The 18,478-nt window shown below is 45.4% G+C and overlaps 1 protein-coding gene across 1 annotated transcript; it reads left to right on the plus strand.

Annotated features, from left to right (window-relative positions):
- The first annotated feature begins 8,883 nt into the window (after window positions 1–8,883).
- On the plus strand, window positions 8,884–13,932 carry LOC144733919 (transmembrane emp24 domain-containing protein 1-like). Its single transcript, XM_078615932.1, has 4 exons — window positions 8,884–9,211; window positions 9,916–10,013; window positions 11,983–12,166; window positions 13,493–13,932. The coding sequence occupies exons 1-4, from the start codon at window positions 9,011–9,013 to the stop codon at window positions 13,709–13,711; spliced, it is 702 nt and encodes a 233-aa protein (XP_078472058.1). The 5' UTR covers window positions 8,884–9,010; the 3' UTR covers window positions 13,712–13,932.
- The last annotated feature ends 4,546 nt before the right edge of the window (window positions 13,933–18,478 follow it).

Below are 18,478 nucleotides of genomic sequence, written 5' to 3' on the forward strand. Positions count from 1 at the left end.
GTGGAGGGAGAGAGGGAGGGGGTATGTCAGTCAAACTGAGTGACACCGTAAACAATGGTCTGTACCGAGTCGCACGAGAGGAACATCGCACGGCAGATGCGGCTGACCATCTGGTACAGCGCTAGACAAGAGCCCAGAGTGCACACGAGTCTGAAGCCCCCCCCCCCCGCATGACTCAATACATGTCAACGCATGGACGACGACGAAACGCCACTGCACTCAAGTAGATCTTCTTGGTTCTTTCGGTAAAGTCACGTAGAAGGGAAGTAATAAAATAATAAAAATATAACAATAAAATAATTCTCACGACGTTTCGGCCGAGGCGATAGAGTCTGACTCTGTCGCCTCGACGGACCTGGTTTTCACCTGAGGACGGCTGTTTGCGTTGTGGCCGAAACGTCGTGAGAATTATTTTATTGTTTTATTTTTATTATTTTATTACTTCCCTTCTACGTGACTTTACCGAAAGAACCAAGAAGATGAATCCCTGCAGTCACGAAAGCTTTAAATAAAAATCAAGTAGATCATTCAGGTATTCACGAAGCTACTCGTGAAGCCGTCCACTGCTCTCGCCCACCAAGCTCGACAGAAACGTGTCGCTTGCTCAACTCACCCGAAGCGCAAAGTCAACAGTTGCTGTATTTTTACATCCTTTATATTAAGTTCGCTTGCTTGCTTGCGCGCTTACAACCGTCCAAATCTTTCGGTCGTTTTTTAACCCACTTCCCGTGATCCAATCGAGCTGACATTTTGCACACACACTCGTTGTGCGTGACAATTTATTTTCGTGAAAAAAAATTTCCACTTTTTAGGGAACATTTTTTTTCATATTTAATTTAAAATACCAATGTGATAAAAATGAAACCCTTACTCAAGAAAAACAGAAATGAATAATAAAATAAAACCGATGCCACGCATATAAAGGATTTATAGTGAAAAACTTTGATTTTACGGGTTAATTTTTTTTTAGACTGGGTTGTTGCCCTGGTAATGTCATCACCACCGGAATCAGGAGCGACACTGTTGTAACTTCTTTTGCACCGAACACTTTGCCAACCGTGCTAATCGGAGGACGACGGAGAGACGCAGTAGCCTATGCTCCTTAGCTCATGTCACAAACTATTTTGTACATGCATTCCGTTGAATCGCGGATTGTCCAAAGTACGTACAACGCACCCAACACCGGACCGCAGGCTTCAAGTATGCAGCGCTTGGGGTGGGCGATCGCTGTGCGCTAACAGGTTGCGATCGGGCTACGTGGCAGGCGCGGCATGTAGCGGCACAATCTATCGCTGCATTGCACTTCCACGCCCTCACTTCTTGTCCGTGCATTCGCTACTCTGCACCGAACCAGTGAGGTATGGTCAAAACACCGCCGCCACCGAGAAAGTCTGCAGCGGGCCCCCATCCAGCAGTGGCTTGGCAAACTGGAGTTGTCCGTGTGCACATTACACGGTTAAATGTTTTATTGCCGTAGGGTTGCGAGATAGCGGGGAGAGAAGGGGGGAGAGTCAGCTTTGCTCACCAAAAAAAAAGCTTAATAAAGAATGATGTTCAGACAAACACACTATTACTTTCATCTAAAGTTTATTTTACATTAGACTTTACTCTCCTGCATAAATAAACGAAGTTCCTGCATAAATTGCATTGCATGGTTTGGATTTTGTTAACCTGACAGTGCATCTGTTAAGCTTACTCCTGGACTTATTTATAGGGGCACCCTCGTGAAGGCCCACACTGCAGTTCGACTTTGTATAAAATAGAGAAACTCTTTCATTTGTATGAAACATTAAGTGGCCTTCTGTGCCGATACACAGCATGCGTTGTGTACCAAGCACGCAAACAGCCATTACACTGGTCAACAAAAAAAAATTCTGGCCTGGACTTTTGCAGCTGTGTTAGACTAATTTCAGGGTGCCGATTCCAAATCTGATCTCAGATTTGCTCTATCACATCTCATTTTTATGCTATCGGCATACCCCATTTTCATTGATTTTACCCGAAATTAACTCGGTCATTTATGATTGCAAATTGTTGCGAGTCAGTGACTGCTTTAGTGTTAAAATATGGTGCTGTATTTTTATGATAGTGTGTTTATATCATTTTATGTAGATATCCACATTTATTTAATATTTTTCTTCTGCAGTTTTTATTGAAAATGCAATATTTGATATCTCAAAAACCTGATGTGATAGACAAAAACTGATGCCAGATTTGGAATCAGCACCCCAAAATTACATTAAAACCGTTGGAATACCTTATGCCAGAAAAAGTGTGTTGACCAGTGTTATCGTAATAAATCGGTTATTGGACCAAACACATGCCCCGGGATACGCACGATGGGCATAAAATCGCAGCGTCTCGAGTGAACTCTCAACGGATACGCGACATCGCCATGCGCAGAAACAATACGGCGCTTGTGAGCGGCGTCGTTTCGCCATCTCGCAACACTAAACCATTGAGGCAGTGTTAGGGGAAGATTTATTCCATTGTCCACATTCATGTGAATTGCCCCTTCATGGTTCCGTGCCACTGTTGAGCAGCACTACACTGGTAACATGTGTGTTGGGTCTCACCAATGACAGAAATTGCATGAAAAACAGAGCGTGCACTATAGCCTCTTTGGGAAATCCCAGGACCCAACCACTCGGAATGCACCATCATCACATTCACAAGTCTCTTATATCCTGGTGCACAACTTTGACCCGCCGAATTGTGGAACGAGTTATCTACATAACTCGGTCCATAAATAAATCTAAGAGTGCACAAATGTTCGAAAATAAAGCGACCATGTGAGGCTCCATGTGGATTGTAACAGCACTGGCTTGTATGGGGTCAGTATCTGGGAGAACAAAACTGTGTTTCTCCACACAATATACACCCCCTGTAACGTTGCTGTGTCCTGCGCTCTGATAAGCTCAGGGTACAAACGGTGCACACGCACGGCATTCATCCGCGGGTCACCAACCCTGGCTCCCGTCTGGGCAGGAGTTCAAGCGGCCGCAAGAAATCTGCGGAAGCACAAACTACAGCCACACGCTCACGATTAAACTCGCTTACAGATAAACCAACAATGGAAACCCGTGCGCCAACATCTCACCTTAAACAAGCCGAATTATGAACTCCCCGAATAAAAAAAACAAGTGCGCTTTGTGTTATACATCTGGGCCGGTTTCTGCTTCCGAAGAATATTCTGCTGGCTGCCAAGGTGAACGTTGTGAGAAGGGTATTGCACCTATCTGCCATACTCTGGCAGCCAAGCCTCGGCCCATTCTCCCCCGCACAAAGCGGAGCTGCTCTATCTGCACGCAGTGCGGTCCGGCTCATGGGAGAAGAGCGCCGGCCAATTCTCTGTGCAGAAGCGGTAACTCCCAATAGCGGGCACCCCCACAATCATCGCAATCAGAAGGGGCCCCATCCCAAAATATCGGAGGGTTGATGTGCACGCGCGACACTCTCCACCATTCACGATCTGCAGTCTCTTTCAAGCGTCGTCCAGTCCCAGCTGCTTGCAATGTCGCGTCAAAATCCACTGATCAGTGTTGATGCGGCCAACAATGATGCGCATATGCAATTTATGATTCATCGCGTGTTTTCTCCCTTTGCAATTCTGGTTTGCTCTAAGTTGTCGCCATAACAGACCTCCAATTCATGCTGTACGTCGGCAAACACACCAGCAGTGTATTGGAAATACAATTTGACTCGCTATTACGGGGAACCTTATTTGCTCAGTGGACAAGGAAAATGTAGCCAAACAACAAAATGCCTGGCCCAAGCAAGGCAAATAACCACACTTACAATTACGGTTGTGCAATTTCCTGATTCCATCTTTGGTGGTTTTAGGATCTTTATAGTTTCATTTTTGCCCGTGACAAAAAAATCACTGGTCAGTTTTGTTCCCCCTGAAGCAAATCAGGCTTCAGCTTGGGTTATTTACTACTTTGATGGGTGACCACGAGGCTTGGTACTGTAGGCGTTTTAATACAAACCCGCCAGATGACAGGACCATTAACCCCTCACACGTGTGGGTTTTATCCGCGTTCTCCTGTTCTTCAAACGCAAGAGACCAAACACTAATTAATGTCATGGACCCTTCAAGTCTCAGTGAAGATTTCTTTGGTAAATAATTGGCATTATTATCAAGGAACCGTAGAGGATTTTTTGTATAAAAAGTCGCAACTACTGCATAACAGTGTTGTTTGTAATTAAGCCTTAATAAACGAGTTGACTTTCTGAGTAGCTGATGTCAAGTACTGTTAATTAAAACGTATAAACGTATTCGCCTAGAAAAGAACACGTTTGCGCCCTCGTTGTTCATACCCAAGAACATTACAGACATTGCTTAAACCATCATACAATGTTAAAATTACACGCATTGAAACAAGACGCGACATCGTTTGGCACTTTATTAAATCCAAAAAAAGCATGTTAAATTTTAATTTTAGAACTTTCGTGACTGCAGGAATTATTATTTGGTTCTTTCGGTTAAGTCACGTCTAAAGATAAAATAATAAATTAAATTAAATAATAGAATACGACGTTTCGATTGCAACACAAGCAACACAATTATACCTGATGATGATTGCTTGTGTTGCAATCGAAACGTCGTATTCTATTATTTAATTTAATTTATTATTTTATCTTTAGACGTGACTTAACCGAAAGAACCAAATAATAAGCATGTTAAATTAATCACCACGAGCACGTTACTAACACAATAAGCTCGCATAACATCAATTCATTTCAATAGTGCAAAGCGAGGCTCCCTCAATAATTAGCAAGAGACGTGCAATTGATTTCTTCATCCAAATCCATTCTCTACGCTCAAGAGAAACACGTTTAATCGTGCAAATTATATGCTTAGTTTTTAAACTAACGGAGCAAACGAGACCGCCTAAAGACGTGCAGTAAAAAGATCCGATAGGGATAAATCACACGCATCAAGGGAGTTCAGATTCACAAATTCACATCGATTTAAGCTCACAATCACACGGATCCAGGTCACGCTTGCAAATGCGATCTGGTTCACCAAAATAATCTAAAAAATTGGATGGAGGGGGAAAAAGTACGACCCCTTTTTAAGGATGGCTTTTTAATTTAACAGCATCCAGCCTCATTTGTTTAACAACCCTAACTGCACATTAGACATTGAAAGTAAAAACCCGGGCATGAGTTTAAGTTAATTTTGTTTAACCAAGCGAGGACCCAATAAGCCGGGAAAATCTCAATGGCAAGTGATCAGGGTCACCAAGAAGTGACCTTGCATTGAATCCAACACGGCTACTAAGAAGCACTTCCCAGGAAGATGCAAGGCTGATGGGATGTGTAAAATATACTTTGTGTGCGCGCACGTGGTCGTATGTGGGTCAGAGGTCGCAAACGGGTTTTGATTCCGTACCCGGCCGCACCAGGGTCGCAAACGGGTACCCGTACCTGGCCGTACCCGTACCCTGCCCGTACCCGGCAGGGTACGGGTAGGGTACGGATATCGGGTACCTGATTGCGACCTCTGGGATGAAGCCATGTTGCAGGCGCGGGTGAGTTGATTCTAGGAACTTGAATTGTGAGAAGAGACAAGACGTTGGGAAATGAGTGACAAACGGTTACTCACCAGTGTCTCACGGTCTACCCGTACCCGGCCGCACCAGGGTCGCAAACGGGTACCTGTACCGGGTAGGGTATCGGGTACCCGGTTGCGACCTCTGACGTGAGTGCTCATCTTGGATTGAACTAGAACGGCTCCGACAAAATGCGGTACACGAACGCCACCTAGCGAATATCTCCGGGCACGTTTTAATCAGTGCAACAAACAATACAAAGTAACGTACTCTTTGGTGTTTTCGGTAAAGTCACGTAGGTTAAAAAAGAAAACAAATTAATTAAATCACGACGTTTGAGGCAACACAAGTATCCGTCTTAAGATGGAACCGTCACAGCAAAATTACTATATCAAGTGAAGAGAGCTCTGTGTTTTTTTTTAACCTACGTGACTTTACCGAAAAAAACAGTATGATCATTGCAGTCACAAACGCTTCAAATCTAGAACAAAGTAATGTATCAGACGTTCTGCACGAACGAGACTAACCAGCAGAGACATCGTGAGGGTCACTACAATGGGCACTCGAGGAAAAATAGAAAACCAGCGTTGCCAAAAAAACGCTCACAGAGACGGCTCCGCTTGACATTGGCTTTGATGGCACCATCACATGTTGAGAGTCGGGGGGCTTGTGCGGGCCGCGTCAAGATGGGTCGAGACTGACAACCATGGATCGATCGGGCAAGCCAAAGGAAGAGAGAGGGGAACGCCGTCAACATGGGCCGTAAACTAATCTGTGAGAGAAAGGAATGGTGCACGATGTTGACGCGTGGGAGGCCCTCCTTGGTTGTCTAATGTGGGCTCTTAAGGGACAAATGCAGGGCACTTCGGCCGCGGAGATGGAGCAATGGTGGGGGAGGAAGGTCGCTTGTGGTCGCTAGTTGACACCAGGGCCTTGGCAACCTTTCCAAGAAGAGAGCAGAGACCCACTTCGTTGGGTTTTTTTCAACGGTTAAGATAATTGGTTTTTTACCCTTCTATCTGGCAACAAAACTGACACTTTTTTACAAGGAGTCATGTTTGCATAGACCACAATACCTGCAGTCATAATGCAAACAAAAAACATAACTCTGATAATGTATGCACTGTCCTTCAAGTTGATTGGTCCACACCCGAGACAGCTTTCCTTACAGCCTAGTCTCTAGTTGTGCGCCTTTTGGCGTCATCTGGTCCAACCCATGTGAGACTAGTCTCTAAGGAAAGCTGTCTCGGGTGTGGAACAATCAATTTCAAGGACAGTGCATATATTAGAGTTATGTTTTTTGTTTGCATTATGGCTGCAGGTATTGTGGTCTATGCAAACATGACCCCTTGTAAAAAAAAAGGTGTCAGTTTTGTTGCCAGATAGAAGGGTAAAAAATAAATTTTCATATTTTTTACTGGAAAATGAGGTTCCAATGGTTTTATTTAACTTCATTCGTGTTTGTCGTGGTCTAATCTTGTAATCAAAAGTTAGTCTACTTCCTGTTGACCAGTCAATTCCAAAAAAAAATTAAACGGTTTTTATTCAAAGGTTTAACTTAACTTGACTAGTGTTGTGGTCAAATCTTGTAATCTACATTTCGTCCACTTGGCGTTGTCCAATTAATCCCTAATTTTGCACACGTACTCAGATCCGGTGACAAGGCATGCCTGTATTAAAGTCGACATCAAATAATCAATTAATTGCCTCCTTTCAAGCAATTACAATATTTTCATGGACGGCATATTATATTTGTGTGTAGGTCAAAAACGCCGCGGTCCCTAAACTGTGGAATCGGCTCGCACAGAAAGCAGGCACCGCGTGTCTCTTGTAATTAAGTTGTCCACTTCCCGTTCTCCAATCGAGTTATTTACTTTTTACAACACTTTTAAATAGAACCGTTGCTTTAAAAAAAATTTAAAGGAGTTTATTCAACTTCACGTATTTGTAGTGGTAAAATCTTGTAATAAAAAATGTAGTCTACTTCCTGATGTCAATTAAAAAAAATTGCACACGTACTCAGATCCGTTTACAATGCATGCCTGTATAAAAATCGGAATCAATTCATCAATTACTGTAATTGCCTCCTTTCAAGCAAGTACAATTTTTGTATGGACGCCTTATTAATCATATATTTGTGTGTAGGTCAAAAACGCCGCGGTCCCTAAACTGTGGAATCGGCTCGCACAGAACGCAGGCACCGCGTGTCTCAGGCGCCATTGACGAACTTTTGGACCGCGAGTTAAACGAAGTTGTTTATAAAACCGTTGCTTTTATAAAACTTTTAAGTTTATTTCCATCTTTTGATCAAAATAGTTAAAGAGCCGCATCACAGACACGCACGCGCGCTGAGCTACTGGGTATACGTACACAGCAGCAGAAACACAGAAGATGACAAACACAGTGTCACCAAGACATTCCGTAGTGACCTATTCCCCGACATTTAATCAATTACATTAAAGTTAATTTATATTTAAGCGTCTGCCCCGCAAGGAGGAGGGGGGGGAAGCCATAGATCCGCATGCGGCTATGGAGCCGCAGCTGCGCTCGGAGATTACACGGCGGACGGGGGTGGATGGGTGTGGGAAAGGCCTTCATCCAGCAGTGGATTGACCACGGCTCACAGCGAACACATGGCCAGGCCGTCGGTGTAAAAGGCCTGCACCGATCCGCTGTACCAAATGTAACGTGCACCACCGTAACACATGCGGTCCACAATGTTACGCATGCAGTTATTTATACGGCTTTAAAAAAAAAACTACTTCGCGAGGATCGTAGTTGTAAGAAAAACTCTAGTACGCGGTTGTAATTGTTTTTTAAACAAAGAAAATGTAATGTCGCTGCCCTGTAACAACACCAATCAACTCACCTGCCGCCAATTTTAACAATGGGCGCCTTGTTGCTGCCTCCTTTTATAGGTCCGTTGCGATCACGTGATGCGCCCGACCTCACATTTGATTGGCTGAGGCCATATTTAAATACTGTACCGTGACGTCATTTAACGTCTCTGTTGCGCGTCTTCTGTCGACGTCATGTGACTAGAAATAGGCGCGCAACCGCGATTGGTCAAGCCACAAATCCCTTTCCTCCCACGTGTCGCGCGCGCGCCTCGTGACAGTTGATATGACGTCATGTAACTGATAATAATGAATGGGGGGGGGGGGATGCAGAGGCGATGGGGGGGTCATTTACGTCACACCGATCAACTCAACCAATCCACGTTGTAGGGGTGTGTATGGGTGGGGGGGGGTGCCGGTTGCGCAATCATCCAAACCGCCACGTGACTCCTCACATCGCTCGGTTGAATTTCCTTCAACGGACAAGCATAGGCGCGGCGGCTTAAGCGCGCTAGAGAATTAAAACCCGTGGCGTTTCGCGGATTCGTCCGTCTCTTTCGTCGGCTCCGTCCCACGATCGAGAGAGAGGGGAGCCGACGTTGATTGTGGCTCGCCATGGCGGTGGGGTCATGGCAGGCTCACTGGCAGCTGTCGCCGCCGCTGCTGCTGGTAGCGGTGGTGGTGGTGCTGTTGTCGGCAGCCCAAGCGATTCCGCAAGCGCCCGAGTCGGACCTCACTTTCTCGCTGGCCCCCGGGCATCGAGAGTGCTTCTACCAGCCCGTGAAACCCGGGGCCGTGGTGGAGATTGAGTACCAGGTGACCCCGAGGGGACGCGGCGTGGCATGAGGGCACCTTTGGGTCACACCACGGTCAAGTCATGGGCCAACTCAACGAACCAAATTGAGGGCAACTTTTGGCGAGATATTTTGTGCTTACGTGGGAATTCAATGTTGGAGTGAAATTCTGTGCAACTTTGGTCTCTTTCTGAAGTTTTGAACATTGTTAAACAGTTTTCGGATCAACCTTTGGTAAAAAAAAATTAACATTGGGCTAGATTGTGGTCTGTTTCATGTTTGAATATTGGTCCCAATTTGGGGGGTAAGATTGAGGATAACTTTGGTCTCAACTTGTGGACTGTATTTCGAACATTGGCCCCCAGGTGGAGGTTCAAATTGTCATCAGCTTTGGTGTTTTGCTCATGTTATGGAGGTTGGGCCAGATTTAGGATGACTTTGAACAACTTTGGTCTCAACTTTGATACATATTTTGAACACTGGCCCAGGTTTAAAAGGTCGCTTGAACATCGTCAACATTGAGTCAGAATGTTGGCTACGTACGGTGCGAAGGAAGTTCCTTATACAGTACATTCTTTGAATAATGCATCAATTTCTTCCAATCGTGACTTAACTTTGTTAAATTTCTGTCCACCTTTCGTCTTCACATTGGACACCTGCCATGCTGATGACCCCCCCCCCACCCTGTCCCCTCTGGCGATGTTCTCGCTGCCGTGGTATGAACAGGTGATCGATGGCGGGGAGCTTGACGTGGACTTCACGGTCACGGCGCCCTCCGGGACCGTTCTCTTGGCCGACCACCGGCAGGGAGACGGGGTCCACAGGTGTCCTTTTTAAAATGTTTGCTTTTGATCAAGTTGTATATTCTGCGTCCATCTCTTCTTAAGAGGTCATTGAACACGGTCAACATTTCTAAAGGCTACACGAAGAGCGTTGTTTTTTTTTCTCAGCGGTTGTTCGCGTCGTTGGCCATGGGCCCCAGGATAATTATACTGGTAGTAACCTCCTGGTTACACCAGCCCACAGGGGATTATTGTGTCCGTCGTGCAGGGAGGGGCTGGGTGGGGAGGGAGGGGCTGGGTCAGAGAGGAGGGTGGGGAGGGGCTGGGTGGGGAGGGTGGGGCTGGGTGGGGGGGGGCTGGGTGGGGAGGGGCTGGGTGGGGAGGTGCTGGTCACCCCGAGGTGCCCTTATAAAACTCAACGTTTAACCTACTCACGACGGCTTGTGCCCGCCCTCACAGTCGGGCATATTTGCGGAATACACCACGCCGCCGTTGACCCTGGCCATTGACCGAGCAACCCAACGTTCCTACCAGCTCCCTCCGCAGGAATGTGTTTTAAATGAGATCAACCCGTCCCAATTTTCTCCCTGATAGTTTTTCTTACCGGATAAGGCCCACTGCGCTACGTAGCTCTTTTTCAGAAGCGACCTGGCCACAAATGATAGCTCAGCGAAGTGGCCGAATACTGTAAACGCACGTTGATTCTAAATTTGAAGGAAAACTTGGAACTTGGGCCCTTCTGATGTAAGGGCCCCAGTGCAGTGACACAGCCTGCACACTCGATAGCTACGCCACTGCATTTTTATTATTTATTATCGCTCCACCTCACTCCTGAAAGTGTTCATGAAAAATGTTATTCTTGGAGGAAGAGTTTTTATTAGCATTTAGTGCCTTATAAATCAAATATTAGGCTTAATACCCTGCCCTGCCTTTGCTCACGGTGTGTATGCTGTTAAAGTTGATAATGTTAACCAGTCTCATAATGAGTGGCTCATTAAAGTGAATCTGCATAGATCTGTGCATGCTAATTGGGGATCTCATTGGGCTAATCATTGTGAGCCTCCAGTACTTGGGCAAAAGCAGTGTGGTGAGTGCCATTCCATAGAAAGCCACTGATAGTACTTATCCAATTATACCATGGAGGCTATTGAAACAAAGAGACAGTGATTGGAAGATTTACAGACCCATGATAAGTTGTACATTGTAATAAATGGACAAGCGTCTGTTTCACGGCTTAATATTAACATTACTTTAATCCATTAGTATTTGTTTAAGCGCCTGTTTAAACAAATAGGAGTTTATTTTAAGCCTGTTTGAACAAATACTGTTGGAAAACATTGGTCAAGAAGACTTTTAGTTTCAAGTTTCACGTTTCTTTTTTTAACCAGTTGAAAATTCAAGGCAACAGGATTGTCTTAGTAAGTGAGCTGGGTTACCAAGATGACTTGGGTTGCTAGAGCAGCGTGCGCTTTTTATTCGTGTTGTTAAACCTTTTATCACCCACAGTCCACAGTTGGTTGAATTATAGTTTAAACAGACTTCAAACCAACCAGTCACTCAAATTGTGCTGAGCCAAGTGCACAAAATGGGAATACCACATTTTGTACGCTTTCCAAATAAGCTGTAAATCGATAATGCATTATCTATATGCTCTTTCTGTTCGTAACAGAGAGTACCAGTAATTATTGTAAAGATGATTGGGTAGAAAATATAATTTCAGTAAAAAGTTGTGTTATTAGGAACCTGCCCAAGATTAAACCGGCCAAATTTATCAAAAGGTTAGTCCTGACTTGGGGAGTAAAACAATCGCTTAAGGGGTCGACCAAGGCGATAACGTCACAATGCTTTGCCTCCCTTCCCGATGATCGCATGTGACGTCAGCTCATTGTGCGGCTCGGAAGCTGTCGTTACTACTGCGAATTAAATACTTGACGACAAACGCATGTTGGAAAGCGTTACCGAATCCATGCTCGCGAATGATAATTCTGTTTTGTTTTTCTCCCGTTGACAGCGTAGACGTCAAGGAGGAGGGAGACTATGAGATTTGCTTCGACAACAGCTTCAGCCACATCTCGGAGAAGCTGATCTTCTTCGAGATCCTGCTCGACCACATGCAACCCGAGGAGGAACGGCCCGAGTGGATGGATGCCATCTCAGCCGACCACCTCATCGGCATGAAGCTGGAGGACCTGCAGGTGCGACCGGGCAGGGCAGCTCTCAACGTTCTGTACACGTACAAGTCACTCTGGCTGCGGAAGACATGGTGGTGATAATGATGAAATCAAGAGCTGTTGGAGATCTTAAAAATATCTCCCATCTTATTGGTTCTTTCGGTAAAGTCACGTAGAAGGGAAGTAATAAAATAATAAAAATAAAACATAATAAAATAATTCTCACGACGTTTCGGCCACAACGCAAGCAGCCGTCCTCAGGTGAAGACGCTCCAAGCCTGGGGTTGTCATTCAGACTCTGTCTTCTCGACAGACCTGTTCTTCACCTGAGGACGGCTGCTTGCGTTGTGGCCGAAACGTCGTGAGAATTATTTTATTATGTTTTATTATTTTATTACTTCCCTTCTACGTGACTTTACCGAAAGAACCAAGAAGACGAATCCCTGCAGTCACGAAAGCTTTGAATCGAAATATCTCCCATCGTTTACGTTCCTGTGAAAGTATGACATCCACGAACCAACATCTCGGAGTTGGTTTTTTTGTAATTTTTCCCCAATTTTGTCCCGATTGTGCTATATAGAATGGCCCACAGAAGCAGATATCACAGAGATACCTTTAAGCGACGTCATCGTGGTGTTGCGGTACCTTGACGTAAAAAAATCCTCGAGTGCGACCACCCATTGAGGCGACGACGACACCAGGAACGCTTTTCATCTCAGAGCAGGGATCGCGTCGGTTTAGGGTCATCGGCATCAGAAAAGTCTCACAGCTGAGCGGCTCGACCCTCAACACACATACTTTATGAAGAAATGCGGTGATCATGGAGGACCAGGGAGGAAAGTCGCCTTGCTAAAGAGAGATTTTGTAACATTGAGTGGGTCATGGAAACCTTTATTGTACTTGTTAGCCCATTTGGGTGTCAGACACCTCGACAAGGAATCTATTTAATAAAACAATTTAAAAGGGGTAGGATTTATCAAGAAAGTTCATGCAAGGGGAGGCCTACCATGAAGCTGCACCCAGTACCTCACATTTCCCTATAGCCTGAGAATAACCAAACTAGGGAGAAGGTACATGCGCCATCGGGCATGGGGGGGGAGTGTATTTTCAATGCATCCAACAAGACCCACGACTCTACACTGACATCCTTCATGGTCGTTCCATAAACACATAATACGACCTGGATGCCAGTATCGACGTACTACGTATGTACATATGTTTGCTGAACTCATTTTGCGCCGTACGTAGCCAACCGTGCTTATTGGAGGTGCGTGGGAAGGACGGCAAACTAACGGTCGCTTGTGTTGCCCAGCACCGCCACTAACGGCTCGCCCCGCGTTCCCTCCGCAGGAATCTCTGAACAGCGTGAAGGCCCGACTCTCGCGGAGCCACCAGATCCAGACGGTGCTGCGTGCGTTCGAGGCGCGCGACCGCAATCTGCAGGAGAGTAACCTGTCGCGCGTGAACCTGTGGTCGGCGGCCAGCGTGCTGGCGCTCATGGGAGTCTCGGCGCTGCAGGTCTACCTCGTGCGCAGCCTCTTCGAAGCCAGGCAGCGGGTGCACACGTAGCGCGGCAACAGCGGGCGCCCCGCGCAGGTTTTGCCTGTTCGCGGCGGTCGCGTCCTGCGCTATAACCGCGCTCGAACGCTCCCGTAACGGCATCCAACGTTCGCTTTTATATAGGTCTATTTAATACGATGATTGTTATTGTTCAACGAGCGAGGTCTGTGAAAGGTAAGGAAATCAACTTTTACTTTGGTGCAGCTTGATTAAAATAATCACCGCATTTTACTTTGATCTCTGCAGTCAACGTTTGATTATCCAGGTTAATTTTTGGAGGGGTGCCCAGGATAAAACTAAAAAACGAATAATGCAAAAAAATTGCTAAGGGAGGCTATGCAAATGGTTTGTCTTACTACGTAGGATGGGGGTGAAGATATCGAACATGTTGCCCGTTTACTTGCCAACCTGTTTGTGGGCACCGGGTCACTGACCCTCGACGAGTGAGGGAACGACTCATAATTAATCGAACCGGCGTGTGTAAAGATATCTCATGTATGGGTTTTTTTGCAAGCACTTGACCCGCATCCCGGATATTCCACCCACAGATAATTGAGAGTTAACTGTACGTGACAGCGTTATGGGTTTTGGCGTTTGGTAGTGATCGCAAGAGCTCGCAGCCTACACACAGTAGTAGTACAGTTGAAAGAGGACCATTATCTCTCTCGCTCTGTTGAGTGGTCGGCAAGGGTGCCGTTTGACTTCGCCTGGGACCTTAATGCTTGGAGTTTCCAATCCCTGCGGTTGTTGTTCATGCAGGTACACAATTCTTAATAAGACTGCCCTAAAAGGAAATATAAATATATGGTTTAGGAACGACGTTTTGGGCAAGGGGCCCTTCTTCAAGTCCTTTCAAAAGTCAGCTTGTATATTAAATGTTTCCTTTAAGCACTGGGTTATTGACGAATTTAATTCGTTTTTGTTATTTGGGCTTGCTTACCACTGCCAGCGCACATGAAAAATAGAGGATGTTCGTAATGCTGTAGCAGATGATTTTTAGGTGTTGATTGACTTCACGAACACCCATTATAATCGGCTTAACCTTGGTCATTTTCCCGATCATGAATTTACTCTGCCTGCCACCACTAAGTGCAGTCACTTTGCTTGGCTCCCTTATTATTACAACACTTGCCGCTAATCATGTATTGCCAAACATGGGTCTAAATGTGTGAGAATTTAGGGGATTGTGGAATTTTATAACAGGTTATAAATCAAATTGAGAGCTGATGGGGTTATTCGTAGTTTTGGTACATTTTCTTTCTTTCTGGTCTCTAAAAAAACGGTAGGAAGCCTTTCAATGTCACACTGATAATGTCTAGTTTCAATTCCAACACGTAGAATTCAGACTTTTCTTATGAGAATATCCACTAAAAGCCCATTGAGATTAATGCATTTTATTCGCAATGGAGATTCTTCTGCATAAACCATAGTTGTGTTGGGGAAGTTATTTATTCGAAAATAGTGGGTACAATTGAAAGGAGAGATTTGAGTAACAAGACAAAACACGAGAGCTCACGTCTGATAGTGACGGTGACACAGGGTCATTCGACACAGGGTCATACAGCAAGACCCCGTGTGTTTTTTTTGTAATTCCATGTAAGAGCTACGTGGCTGCTAAATGAGTCGAGCAATACACCAGTGTCGACTGACCATTTTCCAAGAACGTGTAAATACTACAACGCTTGTAATTGGTGACGGCACGTCATTACACGTGCTTTTGATGCAGGAGTAGGATTGTGTGCCACTTGTTTTTACATGTCTGTTGTGGTTTTGCAGGGTTAAATGGTATATTTATGAAGGACTGCTTCTAGATAAGTTGGGATTTGCTACTGTTTGGATGAACAATAGTTGTAAATTGTTCACACCAGAATGTTTTTTTGCTTAAACAGATGCACAAAAAGCCAGGTAACTGTGTTTGCATTGTAAGTTGTGCAACGGACGATGCTTCATGTAGCTATGCCATTAGGTGGACAGTATTTACAGGGAGTGGCCAACCGGTAGCACGTTTGCCCTGAATAATACTGCGGGTACATTAACCGTAAAATACGTGTCTTCTTTCACAGTAAACGTTTAAAGATCCCGTTACGTCATTTGAAAGAGTAGGCCAATGTTTGCCGGCGTCATAGTCCAGAATTCACAAATATGAAAAATAACCCACAAATTACTAAATTGGAATCTACATAGCAATCATCACCCCCTACTCTGAAACTTGTCAGGACCCTCCTGGAAAAAGGAGTCATGAGGCTCGGTTAGGCTTTCTGGGTAAACAAGCATAATAACATTACAGCCCTTTTACCGTTGCACTGCTGGATGAACATGACCTTTTCACACCATGTCTAGCACAGAGGTAATTTGACCATTCTTCACCAATCTGGTCAGTGCGGATGGGTGAAGGGGTTTGCTCAGGAGCAGTTCAGATATCGGCCGCCGCTGATTTTAGCCTTGGTTGGGAAACAGGCTCGGACCACTGGATTCACAGAGCAGCGAGCAATTTGCTACTCCGCCGTCAATTTATATATTTGCTTGCAAACGTAACGCCTTTCTTGCACTAATCTGTCACTCAAATTTTATTAAGAAAGGTTCACATGTTCCATTGATGAAGCACAAATGGTCTACCAATGCAATGATGCTTACTTGGCCTATTTTGGTGAATGGGGAACATTTAGTCATTTGAATGCTCAAGGTGTGTGTTTAAATTACATGTTTAGAAACGTATTAAATTCACAATCTGGAGTTGATGTACTGCACAGCCATTGTGTAAACCTACATTTGCTAAGTATGTCCGTTGAACTTCTTTCGTACCGTACATAGCCACCCGTGCTCATCAGCGGTGCGTTTTGTCTGTCACTGATCTGCAGTACCGCACATAGCCAATAAAAACAATACGTCACGTATAAATCGGTTCGCCTTGAACAAGAGATAAATTATACTTGCCTCAAAATGTGAAGTTGCTAGTTAAGGAATTAAGCTAAGATAAGCCATTGAATTAATTTAACCGATCTTTGATAGATCTATCTTATTTGCGAAAATATTCTAGTGTGCTGTTTTAATTTTATACAAGTACGGAACTATTGGATATCATGTTGTGAGGTCAGTTTAAGGTTTTGTTAACCTAGGGTTAAATTACTGGACAAAACGTTGCACTCTTTTGAAAGAGGTGTTTGCCTTCCAAGTCTTGAATTGCAAAACCTGTTTTGTATGCACGTTACGGAACTGTTACATTAATGTGGATTCCGTGGACAAAATGACATTTGAAAGTGTTGCCTAATAAAATAAAAAAAAATGGGCTTGCATAAAACGCCAAGTGTATTCCTTGCTCATTTAGAATAGTGCAAAACAGGGTCTGTACCTAATAACGTGGCCATCACTTGGCCCAGCAGCCTGTAACACCCATTATGCATAGTGGGCTGCCTATCCAAGCACTATCCAGACTCAGCGCTGCTGAGCATCTGATACCTGATCGGGTGCATTTGGCATAATTTGGTCAGAGGCTAATAACTTGGTAAGACATGTCAAAATTAAGTGTGTGTCTGTGGAATCGGGCGAATAAAGAGGTGCTTCTTCGCTGTATTAAAATTTCCAATTTGTCACCAGTGGCCCTTTCAATTATTCTTTAAAGAAAAACAATTGTGTTTGTCATTCTGGTGACCCAATTCACTCTTCCAGATAAATTGCTCTTTTTAGTTCTGTAAGTTGAGCTTCTTTCGCACCGTACATAGCCAACCGTGCTCATGTGAGGTGCTAATCACCTGGTTAAACAAAATCAACTTTAAACTTGAGTTTCATGAGCGTTCCGTTGAACCCGATGATTTTCGGCAGCCGAGAGCCAGTAAATTATACCCTCATCCTCTACACAATACACACATGTTATACAGGTAGGAACAACAGGTTCCACACTGCCCACCAGGGATTATTTGTCTGTCGTGCATATCCGGAATTCCGCCCACCCATGCACCTCCCCACCGAACACCGAGATACGCCGCGATTGGTTGACGATGTCGGGGAGGGTGGGGGGGAAGGGTAAACACGCCCACTCATCCAAACTGCCCCCCCCCCGCCTGAACGCAGCGCTGTCCAACCAAGTTCCTACCTGCCCACTCCGAAGGAACGTGTTCATGCGTGCAAGTTTTTCGTTAACGCGCAGAATAAGTCAATATGTAGAAAACCAAAGATGAGTGTAAAGTCGGCCAAAACCAGTGCCAACAATTGCCCGAGCTCTGTGGCCCTATATTTGGAGGTTTGGCCAACTCCAAAATGGTAGGCCCTTGGTACTGGTAGGAACCTCCTGGTTACACCAGCCCACAGGGGATTATTGTGTCCGTCGTGCAGGGAGGGGCTGGGTGGGGAGGGCCTGGGTGGGGAGGGGCTGGGTAGGGAGGGTGGGGCTGGGTGGGAAGGGGCTGGTCACCCCGTGGTGCCCTTATAAAACTCAACGTTTAACCGACTCACCCGCCCTCACTGTCGGGCACATTTGCGGAATACACCACGCCGCCGTTGACCCTGGCCATTGACCGAGCAACCCAACGTTCCTACCAGCTCCCTCCGCAGGAATGTGTTTTAAACTTCCTCCATCCTGCCCAATCTTAAACTTTCTTCATCATGCCACTGCATTAAGCCCCGTCTCCCCAACGTAAAATGAAGGCAGCAAGTCACTGCCACTTGGCCACTTTCCCAACATACTTCCGAGATTTCCTCCGTTGAGCTTTCACCACCGAGTGCACAAACACCGCGTCAATCTACCGCTGGACAAGGTGCCCTTTCCACGCCGCGTGGACA

Source organism: Lampetra planeri, chromosome 49 (genome assembly GCF_965212315.1).
Source record: "Lampetra planeri chromosome 49, kcLamPlan1.2.h2, whole genome shotgun sequence".
NCBI classification, from domain to species: Eukaryota; Metazoa; Chordata; class Hyperoartia; order Petromyzontiformes; family Petromyzontidae; genus Lampetra; species Lampetra planeri.